At 38.9% G+C, this 14489-nt stretch overlaps 1 protein-coding gene across 2 annotated transcripts in view; it reads right to left on the minus strand.

Annotated features, from left to right (window-relative positions):
• The window catches only part of MAN1A2 (mannosidase alpha class 1A member 2), a 133765-nt gene that overhangs the window by 12187 nt on the left and 107089 nt on the right, over positions 1 to 14489 (minus strand). For both annotated transcript variants that reach the window (XM_059838142.1, XM_059838143.1), the window contains 2 exons: positions 8833 to 9052; positions 1946 to 2118 (listed from right to left, as the gene is read on the minus strand). In XM_059838142.1, coding sequence (XP_059694125.1) covers positions 1946 to 2118; positions 8833 to 9052 — 393 coding nt within the window. The remainder of the gene's footprint in view (positions 1 to 1945; positions 2119 to 8832; positions 9053 to 14489) is intronic.

Consider the following 14489-nt stretch of genomic DNA (forward strand, 5'->3'; position numbering starts at 1 on the left):
TCTGTATTTACCCTGAGTATCCTCCATGCATATTTCTGTAATAGTTCAGCCAGCCCCCCAGCACACCATCATCCAATTTGACTGGCCCAATACAATTGAGATGAATGCTGTCTCTTGTGCTAAGTACAGTATTAGGGAGAATTAGCCTTTTTTTCATCAGGAAAGGGATAGAGACCCTGTCATAGGGATTTATGATCACTGAGGGAATGTAAGATTGAACTTCTTGTTTTTTTCCTCCAGAGACACTGGATTTGGAGAGATGCAACAAAACAGGCCTTGGACAAAGCATAGGATATGCACTAAAGTGCATAAGTTTTGTCCAGCAATATAGATAATAAATCCAAGTATGCGTCAGAGGTTGGAAGGCAAAAGGAAGACAAATTCAGACAGTGTTGTACAACAGCAGTAAGCCAACTGCTCTGCGTGTCACACCAGCTTCTTCTCTATTTATAAGTGATGGAATAAACAGAGGCAGAGCTGTGTGTGATAGGGAAGAAGAAAAAGTAGTGAGTAGGTGTGAGGAATAAACACAAGAACTTATTATCTCTACGCAATGAACAGAAAATCCTGGGGAACAAAACGCTTCAAGCTTCTGTGTCAGTACGATGGTGGGGTAGGAAAATTCCTAATTGTGGGAAGGAGGGGTTTGCAAAACTATTTATTAAGAAGTCAAAAATATTTTATGGCTTTGTTAGATAAAGAAATATTGTATCAAGGAAACAACAAGCAGAAGAAGGCAGTCTGTAAGGATAGAGGCAATTAAGCACAGGGGCAGCTTGATTTACAACTTTAATGGAGGTTGACAGAAGGAAAAAATAAAATCCTACCCCACACATGGAGAAAATTAGAGGCAGAGGAGGAGGAAGGGAGGGTTTGTTTTGAAAGCATTAATGGGAACCAAGATAATGAAAGCAAATGAAGAAAACTGAGCAAAATGCAATTAAAACACATGCTTCGCAGTGTACTTAGGAGACTGATCCTGGCTTGAAAACCTTTACATATGTAAATTTTTTAACCTATTACAAAGGACCCCTCCTCAGCTTGGATCACCCAGCCATAGCTTCTGAAAGGAGTTTGTTAGATCAGCAAGAATTTGTAGTATCTACACAGGCAAGGAGTAGATTATTAACTTTGTCATGTTAGAAATATGCATAGTTTAGGCAGCAGGGATGATGAGACTCAAAGTTTGATGTTTTGGAGACAGCAGCAAGGCATTCTGGAATAAAAATGTTACAAATGTGGAACCTGTCTCCAGAATAACATAATTCTGGTTGGAACAAAACAGACTAAAAGGCAAAACCACACTAAGACACAACTGTAAAATACCTGACCTCTTCTAGGTGTTGCAGGGATGGATAGTAATGAGCTGAGGGATGGATAGTAATGAGCTTGGCTAAATATTCTGTATACAGGCATCTCAACAGATCTCTTCCCACCTTCTCTTGATCTCTTGCTTTTGGAGCAAACCTGGTTTTCAGCCACAGAATAAACTTACCCAGTCTCCTGGTTTGTCTCTTTCTTTGCTTTTTTCTCATCTCCTCTGGCTGTAGTCAAAATATTTCATTACTGTCTTGTTATCTTTAATGTTTATTCTCATCTCTGAAACTGGCTTTGAGCTGTTTCCAAAGACTGCTGGAGCAATAGCAGGGAAGTAGAGAAACTCTCGGGGGCTGTGCATTGCTGACAACAGTAGGAGTCATGACTAGGGGCTTCTGTTTCCACACCTAAACTCATGGGCTGTGTAATGCTGAATGCACCCCTCACCTGAGCATCTGACTCAGCAAATGCAAACTAGCAATAACTGTGTGCACCCTCATATGTACCCTGGTTTACAGGAAACTGTGAAAATCAATTACCACTCCAGGTGTTTCATTACTGTGAGACTGAAGTGGCTTCCAAGGGGAAATACACAAACTTAAATTACTGACAGATGATTAACAGTTACCTGTGCTGCCTCCCAGCCCCACTGCCTGTACTTGGGATCGTGGGTGAATCTCCACATATACCAGTAGGTCTCAATCACCTCTGGCCTTAGGATGTAATACTTCTCATTCTGCCGCACTGCCACCGCCTCCACGCCACCATCAAATTTGAATGCTTCTGGGCCCAGCTTTAGTGCTGCAGAGGAAACAAACAACCAAAAAAAAAAAAGTAAAGGTAAGAAAAGATTTGCTCCATACCAATCTTTGCAGGAAGGATGGGTAGGAGACTGCTTTATCCCAAGCTTGTGGAAAAAAAACCCAGGACCTTTAAGCAGTCTCATAAACATTTCCTACTTTTGAGGCCTATAATTTTTCTTATGAATAATTTATCGAATTCCTTTGAGAAAACTACCTATTTTGACAGGACTACAGTAATCCTCTTGAAAACTACTGGAACACTAAGAATATAAGCACATTAACACATTCAGTTATAGGATAAAATTGAAGTGACCGACATCAGTTCCTTACAAGAAAAAAGAAAAAAAGTGTCAACAAAGGTTTTGATGTCCTTTGATCCCATCCAGCACAAGAGGAAAAGATCTTGGAACTAAACAAGTAGTATCATACCAAATAACTTGTATCTTTATCCAAACTGTTGATTTAAGGATGTGCTGTCAGGCCACTGTAACTGATGTGCTGTGATCTTCAAGTAAAGGGTTTACAACTTGGCAAGGAAGTCTTAAGTGACCTGAAAATAAATCTCTGAAATAAGAGATTCACTGTTTAAGCCCTTAAAGGAACCTGTAAAGGCCCTGTGCCAGCACCTGGAAGACTACTCATATAAGAACAACACACCTGTAAAATAACTGTCTATAATAAGAAGTTAGACATATTTTGATTAGACAGCTGCACATTGGTCCTCAAATTTAACATTACTAATGCACTCTTATTACTGCACCTAACCATTTGCTTTGGCAGAGAATTTTTAAGGTGCTGAACGCTGGAGCTGCACTCAAGCTTTAAAAATTATCAAAGCAATTAATCATGTAATTCCTGTGGGCTAGAGATTCAAATTAACCAAGGTTTCATGGGTCTGAAAGGGGAACCTTCGAATACTATAATGAAAAATATGAGCGACTCTCAGTGCATGCTGCAGCAGAAAATCTCCAAAAGTTCCTTAAACTTTTTGTTTTAAGGGACTGTGGCTCTATATGCCAAAAGAAAAGGCATCACACTGCTTCAGCCACATGAATGGTAAAGGAAATGCCATCAAGAAATTTTTTTATTGCACTTCTTTCAAAATGGGCCATTTTATTGTTTTAACTTAAAAAAATAAATAATTCTCACTACAAAATGGAGGAGATTAGATACAGAGTTCTACCTATCCAAAATTCTGAGTATAAGAATGGTTATCCTGGACCAGATGGAATTCTGTCTGCTACAGTATCACATCTCCAACAACAGCCAAAATAAGACATCCATGGGAAGTGGAAGCACCTGTCAAGTATATGAGACACCTTTTCCCATCTTTTCTACCAGCCTCTACTGTTTTTGAGCTCAAAACTTCTCCCAAACTAGACATACTTTTATAGGTGGTCAGTAATTCTTAATAAATTTATTTCCCAGGTACTCATCTGGTGCTTCCTTAAATCTGTGTAAGCCTTGAGCATCCAAAACAGCCTCTGCTAAGGAGCACCACATCTCTAATACCTATTTGATGCAGAACCACTCTCCAATCCCTATGTAATTTTGCAAATCTGATGAATCCTACCTAGAAGGTCCCTTTTCCACCCTGAATAATACTCAACTCAGTTGGGCCTCGAATGGAAACTATTCCATGCCTCTAGTTAATCTTCTTGCCCTTCTCTGCAACTCCTCCAGTTCTACTATATCCTTTGTTAAACAAGAGAGGACCAGCAAATATAGGGGAAAAAAAGCGCAGGTGAGATTAATACAGTGACATAATGACATTTTCTATTTTTCTCTTTCTCATTTTGTTTTTCCTGAGTGCTACTGAGTTGACATTTTCATAATCTCAAAAGCAATTTCCTGAATTGCAACGGTCAGTTAGCACTCATCATTTAATATGTAAGGTTAGAAATAATTTTTTCAGAGGCGCCTCACTTTACAATTAACTACACTGGATTTAATTTAGCAATTTATTATGCAGTTACTCAACCTCATAAGGTCCTTGTGTAGTGCTTTTTTTTGTTATTATCAGCACACTTAGCTTACTGTTCCTGCCCTTTTCTGATCATTTAGATATGTGTGTGCTTTATAGACAATACATACTAAAATATGAAATGTAAATATACTATACAATTACAATGTATATAAATACAGTATTTTACACAGCTATGCACATACTCTGATATCAAATATATCAGAGTACTGCTGGTTAACCAGCATTTATCCATTTGCAAGAGTGGACTATTTACCTCTATCCTCTTTTCTATATTATGCCCATTATCTTCCTCCATGCAGGTACTTGCTGCTTAGCTTGTAATCGTTTAACAACCCTAATGGCCCTTAGTAAAACACTTGTTAAAAAGCCTTTTGGAATCAGGGAAACATCACAGCTATGTTAGTCTTATCCACCAAAGAAGCTGGATTTCAGGCAGTTCTGGTGATCCACTACCTACAGAAACTGTGATGTCTTCTCTTGCTTTGTAGCTTGCTCGTGCTATAGTGGTCACAGAATAATCCAAAATTTTCATATTAATAACGCTGATAGACTATAGTCTAGGCAGGGAGAACAGATGAGAAACAATTTCATACCAGTGGAAAGCTGAACAACCACCATTTAAAAAAAATTTAACTGACATAAAATTGACTTCAATGAGAGCTGTATTTAGTACTGCCAAAAAAAAGAGCAAATCTTTATACTTTTAGATAAATATATTTCTAATTCCATAGGTATTTTTGAAAATACTGTTGTCTGTTTTGTATGTTTCTTTAAGACTACGATCAATCTAGCAATAAATTTCCTGAAAGTAAGAAAGCAATCATAATTATAAAAATACATGCTAGGCTCTAATTCATACCAAATTGGAGGAACAGAACATCCAAGACACTTCTCTTTGAGACTCTGAACTATTCCATCAACACATTGCTATTTCATACGTCTCACAAAAACATGTTATTATTCTCATTTCCTCAGCCTTGCCTGTTTAGCTGCTTACTGAAAGTCTTGGGGCAGAGACAGCATCTACTCATACACATGCATATGTCTCAGCTGAAATCTTAGTCATCTGGCTTATTCTGCACTTGAACTGTCACACATAAAAAACAGCTAAAGCTGTACCGCGATTCTGAGGACAGCTCTTGTCAAGAAACTTTAAAGATGTGCAAAAAATTTCATCCTAAAATAAGCTCTCTGTAGTCAGTCAATACTTTACACACTATCAGCTAATGGCTAGGAAAATTCTTATGCATAAGGGATGGTAGAGTGTACTAAAAATACTGCGTGCTATAGATCAGCACACAATGCCATCTATACAGATAATTTTGCTTATTTATCTAACCTCAACAATACCTATGAAAGCTGATTTTTCAGTTTGATTTGTTAGTGATCTTTCCATTCCTTTGATTTCATTGGACTTGTTTTTTGTTGCCATCTCCAGATTTCACATTGCCAATTATTTTATGCCTGTGCTGTGTTTCTCAGTGCTTCACATTAAGCATGAAAAACAAAGAACTAACCCCCAGAAACTGGAACACCTCAAGACGTGCAGTACTCACATAAGCTTAAACACCAAGAAACCTTGTGCCATGAGCACATGAAGCTGTATTTTTGTAGCCTTACCAGTGCCCACTGACAGCATTGTGATTTCTTCTGCTGGTAAATGGATACACAGATCAGAACATGCCTCCTATCTTTGTTTTTCTCAATCTTCTCTCCAAACTGAGAGCACACAGGACTACAGGAAAATCCTGCAATCTCCTGTCACAGGATGGGAGATTTAGGATGGCTGCAGCATTAATCTATTGATAGTTCATGGTACAAAAAATAGTAGAGTTGGTAGGAAGCAGAGGCATGTATAGACTACACATCATAAGACTATTCTGGTTACAGTTAAGTTTTCTCATTGACCATCAATAAGCCTTTTCAAATCCTTTCTAAGGGGCACCACATGCATTAACAATTTCCTGAAGAGGGGAAGAGCCTTGTGGGGGCTCTCATGCTGCAATGCCCAACAGATCCTGGAAATACAAATCCCTTGCTCAGAGGTAGACCAGAACCACGACTACATCCCCTGCCTTCACCTTTCAAAAAACCACCAGCTTCCTCCAGCTGCTGAATTAGAAAGACATCCTTTGAGGACTGCTACAGACTGATCCTCAGCTCAAGCAGAATCTGCAAGGATTTTCACAGAGCCATGGCAAGGGCGCAAGCTTCTCACAACATACCTAGTCACTTCTCCAGCATCATAGTCTGAAGTCTAATGTTTTCTCTCAGGGATTCCTGGAGAACATTAATAGGTGACTCAGATTGTCAGTGAGACTACATCCCTGCATAAACTTCTTGATTACATGGCAGTGATGCCAGCTGCCACTGGGACATAATTCCCAAGAAAATACATCAGAAATAGTTTCAAGGACTTTCCAGCTCTCTGTACTAGGCAGCACTAAAATAACCAGCTTTCTGAAATACCAGGTTGTTTTTTCTAACAGGCTTTCAAACCTGCAATATGTGCAACAGGTTGATGATAGTTGTCAATATAATGCCCTCATTTTCCAGAAATGCTTTTATTCTGTGAAATTCTGTTTCAATTTTGCTGAGACTTAAGCTCAGCTATGGAAATTTAGGTTGCTTCATAAAGTAGTATTTTAATACTGAAGTATTGCATCATCACATACATACTGGAGTTTATTACAAGAAGTTGTGGAATGATACAGGCAAGGGCCGCTCTGCTGGTTTATCTAAAGAGCTGCCTAACCCCTGCCTGCAGTCTCTGCATCCTTCTCCTTCCTCTGGGCATGCCCAATGGGGCAAGTTCTCCCATGTCCATAGGAGAAAGAAACCAGGCAATCCCCTTTGCCTGCTGAACCATAAACATATTAGCTGAACCAGGATGACTGTCTGCCCTCTTAAAGATGCTTTTACTGCCATCAGCCAGTTCTGCCATTAAAGTGTACAATTATGCTCAAATCCTGCTGTTAAAACATAACAAAGAAGTTGACATTTTGCATGTATAAGTTCTTAATTTCCTTTGAAAAATCAGGCCAGAAAATTAAAACCAAAACATCCAAACACAAACAATCCACATTCCTGGGACTGCACAACTGAACAAAAGAAAACAAGGGCATTGCAATTTTATAGCTGTCTGTACAGCTTTCAGTCTTTCTTGCTCATGTGTTCTATTACAGTCATTAAATATGTAATCAAAACTTTTATCTCCCCCATCTTTTGACTTATTTAGGGTACAGAATAAACATCTGAAGGAATAAAATTAGGTCTGCTCAAACAACTGTGAATTTAACATTGCTTATTTTAAATGTCAAATTAAACATTTAAATGCAATTTTTCAGAATGCAACAATAGCTGCTATGTCCTACCTTTTTTTCTTTAGCATACTCATATTTTTTCTTTTCCTTTTTTTAAAACTGTTGCTACCCAAATAAAATTATCACTTCTGTGACTGAATTATTTAGAAAGACAGGCAACTATACAATGATACGATGTAACCCTGTGGATAAATACATGAATTCTCATCTTGAAACTGCTTAAATTATAGTTACCATTATTTCTGCTGGGAAGGTATTTCAGAAACTCACTTCTCTGATAGCTATGCAAAGCCATTTCCAACCTCCAACCCACATTTATGCACAGCGAGCTAAAAATCTTACTCTCGTTACAACTGTGTTTTTTATATCCTAAAAATATATGTTTTTTATATCCTAAAATAACTATTTCTCTTCAGTGTTTACCCCTTGAGATGGCAATAAATTTGTTCCTTTCTTCAGTATTAATTTTTTAGCCTGAGCAGGCCAATCTCTCATATTTTCCCCGCTGTAAGATAAAACCTCTGTCACTCTATTCATTCTCTTGGTCCCTCTCTGCATTTGTTCTGCTTGAAATTCAGATTTATACAGAGTATTCAGGGTGACAAATTACACATGTCTTCTAAGGCAGTCTTAATATTATCTAATCTCTGCTGAAAATTCTTCATCTGATAGAGACCAGGACATTTTTCAACTCCCACTTCAGACTAAGAGCTCCTGACTTTTCCCGGCAACCTTCTTATTTCTGATAGTCCAGTTCTCAAGATGTCCCTGATTACTATTCTGAGACTCTTCCATTTTAATTATGTTTTACAACTACATGGCCACCCGAAGAACAATCAGTATACTTCAAGCATCAAGGTCACTATAAAATAATTCTGGTCCAAAAGACTGACCTTGAGAAACTTCTAGCCCAAAAATGAAGTCTGAAGCTGCCTCCTCACTAGTCAGGCCTTTGGCCTTCTCACAGTCTGCACAGTACTCCTCATCCTCTCTTGTTTAATTGTACTTACTCAGGATGCACTACTACAAACAACCGGTAAAAAGTCGTCTATTTACAAATTTTTTCCTCTATTTAAGTGTAAGAATAGTATATGAAAGTAAAAACTTCCCTATATATCTGTGAGGACAAGAGTTCACTCAATTTCCTTCCTCACCATACCCATATAACCCATCTTAGCTGACTGATCCAAAACTGAGGACAAACATGCAGGAAGGAACCATAAAATCTGGGTTTATATTTACTCACCATGATGAACAGCAGAAGTAAATACACAAATGTTAAAAATTCACACTGGTACAAAACCAGTGCGTGTTAGACAAGGTCCATAACAAATCCTAACAATAATCACAAGAGCTGCTGTATTCCAACTATTGAAATAATTAGATTAACAATAGGTCTTACTTGTCCTGTCATACGACTCATGACATGTATGTGCAATTTCAGCTCCAAGCTGCAAATAGTGTCCAGCTTTATCATCTCTGGAACCATCTGCTCCAAGGGCAAACATTCCCCCTGCAAAACAGGTCAAATGGCCCATCTTTCTTTCAAGATGCCCGTTCTTCCACTCCCCAATGAAGGTCAGTCCTCCATTGGACTTTCTGACGAGATGTTTTTCTATGGCCTACAAAGAGATTAAGAGAACATTCAAACACTGTTTCACATGCAAGTTTTACTTATTAACATTCATTATTTATCAAGCAAAGTCTGGCTTTCAAAACAAAAATAATTTTCTTTTTTCAAATTCACTTCTGAGCACTACAGGAACAGACAGCTATAAGAATATAATTTCAAAGCACAAAAAAAAATACCCTAACTGCTAAAAATGCTAATGACATCTAACATAGGAAAATCACAACATAGACAACACTGTACTTTTACTTGAGAATTCAACACTTATTTTATGGCTCAAGCAGTATTTGTCTAACTGTTAATTCTGGGAAGTACCAGAGCTCTGTGCACTCTGTGAGTACTCAGAAAACACATCCATGTTGGAAACTTTTGGTCAGCAACATGCAAACCTGTACCCTCAGTCAGTCTTTAATAGGAAGTGACAGGAATGCTCCAGCCACCTCCCAGCTTCTCCATAGCAGCTTTCTGATTGCACATTCTCAAATGATGGGTGTTGGAGCAGCTGATCACAAAAAACCCTTTATTTTATACATGAGACAACGGCTGCTTTCTTTTTGCACATTTGTACCAATATATGCTGTTGCTTGTGACTTAAAAATGGTATCTATCCTTCTCTTAGAAGAACAGCTGACCTAACTTCCCAAAGTTTGCAAACTAGATGGAACAACGTTTGCTTAAGCCTCTTTCAGAGAGGATCACAATTCCCACCAACTTACTACAGTATTTACTATGTCTAGTCTTGGACAGTGAGAAAGTAATGAAAAGAGAAGCGCTGGCCTGCACTCCTGTTGGGTTAATTCTTTCACTAACACCACTGATAGACCTGAGGTTTGTGCTCATGGCAGGATCCAGAGAGAAGAAGGCAGAAGTAACTGAGCAGAAACCAGTAAATCTCTGACAGCTGCCAGGATGGTTGTCTAACCATCATGCAAATTGGCATTGATGACTGCCTTCTGCTGCGAGGGAGCCTGATGTGGTTAACTCTACAAGCCTCATTTGGGATGAAAGTACTGGTACAGGAAGTATTGGATCTGCTGGAAACTTCCATTGGAAAGGATATCAAGATCTGGAGCATTAACTCTGTTGATGCTAGACTGTGACAAAACTGCTGTTTTTTGACCATACGGTATATCAAAGTTGAGCCCTCTTTGAAGGAAAGCCACTTTAACTATGAAGAGCAGGAAGGCACTAAAGCATATGGATTATTTATTTCCTAGAGGAAAGCATTTTTTTCCAAATGCTAAGTGACATTTCCTTTTGAATTGTATCTTCCCATAATTTCATAACTGTTGAGGAGCAAATGGTTGCAGAAGCATTTCCAGTGGGACAAAATTGCTGTGGTTAGCACCAGGATAGCCAACAAAGGCCAAATTTACATACTTCTCCATGAGCTACACTTCTACTCTGGATTTGCTTTCATGGTTTGACTGAAGAGCATGTTCTAAGTGCAACATGCTCCTTTTCTGAGCAGAAAACACATCTGAACTTGGAAATAACTGCCTGGAAGAAGGAGTAGTTTTTGAAATCTGAAAATCAAGTTCTATCAGCTACTTAATATCTAGGTTAGGTTCTGAGAGTCACAAAGGAAGCATCCCAAGAATATAAATGCAACTCTCTCAAAATACTTTATCATTCAACAACCCACTGCCTATTAACTGCCCAGGGAATAAGAAAAGTTTGTGCAGGTTGGGATAGGTGTGGCATTTGTATCCTGGACTGGATGGCTGAGGCCACAGAGCACTCCAACAGGAACTGCAAAGCAGTGACATCCAGCTGGACTACAAGGAGTATACATGTACCAGAGTGGATGTGTACACCCCAACTCCCAAAGAGAAGATTTAGTTCACATCAACTAAGATTTACAATGGAAGGAGCTTCCTTAGTCTGAGCAATGCCTGAGAAACAGGGGTCGTTGAGGTCACTTGGTTTGTTCAGCCTACAGGAGAGACTGAGGGGAGACCTCATTGCAGCCTTCAACATCCTCACAAGGGGCAGTGGAGGGAAAGGCACTGATCTCTTCACTCCTGAAACCACTGACAGTAGCCATGGGAATGGCCTGAAGTTGTCTCAGGGGAGGTTTAGGTTGGATAGCAAGAAAAGGTTCTTCACCCAGAGGGTGGCTGGGCACTGGAACAGGCTGCCCAGGGCAGTGCTCATAGCACCAAGCCTGACAGAATTCAGGAAGTGTTTTGACAACACTCTCAGGCACATGGCATGACTCTTGGGGGGTCCTGTGTGGGGCCAGAGCTGGACTAAATGATTCCTGAGGGTCCCCTGCTATTCAAGATACTCTGATTCTATGCAAAACCTCAATGTTCCCTGAAGTTCATGTGCTTTTCATGACTACAAAAAATAGCATTTTCTGAGCTGTCTTGCAGCAGTACTTGCTATGTTGTGACAGTCAAGCACACGGCTGAGTCCTTCTTTTAGCTACCTAATGCTGCGCAGTAAAGAAAGAGTAAGGATCAAATTTATGAGCCTAACAGATTAGGCTACTCAAGGCAGCAGATCAAAAAGAAGCTTACCCATTCTCCAGCTGATGTGAGAAGGAAAAAAAGACACTTGAAACCAGACTAGCTGGAAGGCCCACATGATGATGATGAAGGCAAAGTTAAGAGGCCCATCCTCAATTTTTATCACCACAAAAAATTCCCAGCAGGTTTCACAATTTCAGCTTTTATCACAGCTGTAAATTTCCATACTAGGACATAGCAATGAAGTGCTCTTTACAGTGCAAGACTGCACCCATGTTATACAGAGAGGTTATGGACATACAAATTGTTTGTATTCATGTTAGGAAGTATGTGGTGACCTGGATAAGATTTCATATGCCATGGAAAGGAAATCATGACATCTGAAGCACAGATACTGCATTTTTCTTCCCTGTGATAGTTCCAAGGAATGAGATATCACTGTCTACTGCAAGACTTAGGACTGAGGTTATGTTGTCCATCTTCCCCCCACATTGCTGTAATAAGATAAGGGAATGAAGTGTGGCTGGACAGAGACAATCTTTTAGACTGGTGGGTGCTGAGAACACTTCCAACTCTGTGCTGTGAGTGGGAGGAATGCATGCTACACCTTTCCCCTTCTGCTTGTACAAAGAGCTTCTGCTCCACATTTTGAAAAACAAAGAATAAGAAGTGTTAGCTATGGAGGAAGACCTATATCATAGGCAAGAACAAAAGAATGGTAAGGGAACCTCTTAAAAAAATGTAAATAAAAATTCGAATTGCAGTTATGCATAGTGAATCCTACTTAATGAATCTTTGCCTATGTCTTTCCATGTCAAGTAGGACCTGGGAGAGACACAAACCCTGAAACAGAATATGTTCCACAGCACATAAATCAGTACAGTTCATGCAGACTCAAATGTACAGGGTGGGTTTAGCTGAGTAAAAGCAGAAGGAACCCTCTGATACTTGGACATATCACACATGAAGCAGGATCACCTTGGCTTTTCCTTCCTCCTGTTCACAGAGTGTTTTCACCTGGTCCCAAATTTACCTTGCTCTGTCTCCATTCAGAGATGTGCTTATATGAAATGTTTGTGAGATGGTTTACAGTAAAGAGGATGAACAGGAGAGTTTATTTCCTCTAATTTTGAAGTGTTCACAGTTTAGGAATTAGAGTAAAACATTTAAACAGTAACACTATGGAAGCTAAGTATCAACTGCTAAACATGCTTAAACCCACAGGACCCCATAAACTGTATTTTAACCTGTTAAAAATACACAAGTAATGTTATGAACTAGTAATATAGATTTTTAACAAACTCTGGAAAGCTAAGGAAGTTCAAAAGGACTGGGAAACAGCCAATGCTTTATCAGTAGTTAAAAAAGTTAATAAAACAATTATCTAAAATTAATGATATGGTTTCAAAAATACATGTTTGATTGATATGTATATGCTGATACTAGCAATATTAGAGAGTTCAAGAATTTCTTGGCATTTTACAAAATATTAGTCCTAAACAAGTAAAGAAAAAAAAATTCTGAAAAAATCAAAAATATCCTTATCCCATGAAAATTCTGCATAGATCCTTTATTAACACTGGGCAGTATTTCTAATAATGATCTCCAAGAAAAATGTAGGGAAAAAAATTGCAGATGACACAAAAATTGATGTAACTATAGATAATGATAAAGAAAAAGTCACTTCTGTGAAATCACTGAGAGCAGGTGACAAAACGGGTTTTGCCTGAACAATGTGTTGCAATAGAGATAAGTGTAAGGTCAAACACTGAGGAATCAGGAATGTAAATCACAGTGGTAGGAAAGCAGTAAATCGAAAAGATTATAACCAGCTTCAGAATAAAGCAACTGGAAAGTGGATGATGGTATGAGGCAAAGGTTAAGAGTACAAGCAGTGCTTCTGGCTGGATGAAGAGGATAAAACCAAGAAGGAATCAGTTAAAAGAAGAATCACATTAGAAGAACCATTACATTGCTCTCTCCATACTGAAGATAGTGGAAAATACAAAGAAAAAGCTTAAGAAAAAATTCAAAATCTGTTTTTTCTTGTGAGACCAAAAAAAGGGCATTTTTCCTTCAAGAGAGAATGCCTATTGTACATTTGATAGTACCAACTATATGGTGTAGATAACCCTTTAAAACAATGTAGAGAAGGAAAAAGTCAAAGCAGCTGGAAGTCAAATGTAATCAAATTCAGGTCAGGAATAAGACATATTATAGCTTCAAAGCAATTTTGTACTAGAACTTTCGCTATATATCTTGTAAAATGTGAATTTTGAGAATTCCAAAAATAGGTGTTTTGCTTTAGAAGACCGACTGCACTAAAACTAAGCTGTAGAAACTTATGTTGAAAGCAGGAGGGCATGCACAGAGCCTGGAACACATCAGGCACCAGCCACACAACAGCACGGGGACAAGGCTACACAGCCCCTGCTCATGCTGGTACCACAGCTCACTCAAACCAGCCCAGTTACTCTTTTAAGTTCCTAAACTGTAGCGGAGGAATGGTGGCACAGTGGGAACCACTATGAGAGGCTGCTGAGAGAAGATGGGGAAACTGGGGAAGTAAGAGCTGGGCAGCAAAAACCTCAGAGCCACCACAGAAAGGCCATTGTCCCCCAAGTCCCACTGAACCACCCTGCAGTACTGCCCTGCTTGGACAAGCACTTCTTTGTCTGTGACAGGGAGTAAGACCATAGCACAAAAGAACCATAGAAACAGGAATAGATATGAACTACATTTTACAAGGTAAATATGGAATATAACATGTAAATGCCCTAGAAAATCATGCAAAGAATAAAACATTTTGGGTCTTCAGATCCTAGAATGATGAATTCTAAACACTGTAAAAAAGTGACTTGGTTGTTCTGCACACATCTCAAGGTTGCTAGATCTCCTTCTAATAAATTAGAGCCTGGGCTTCTACATTTTACCATTTGGGACAAGCTGATTATT

This window comes from Haemorhous mexicanus, chromosome 2 (assembly GCF_027477595.1).
Source record: "Haemorhous mexicanus isolate bHaeMex1 chromosome 2, bHaeMex1.pri, whole genome shotgun sequence".
NCBI lineage: Eukaryota > Metazoa > Chordata > Aves > Passeriformes > Fringillidae > Haemorhous > Haemorhous mexicanus.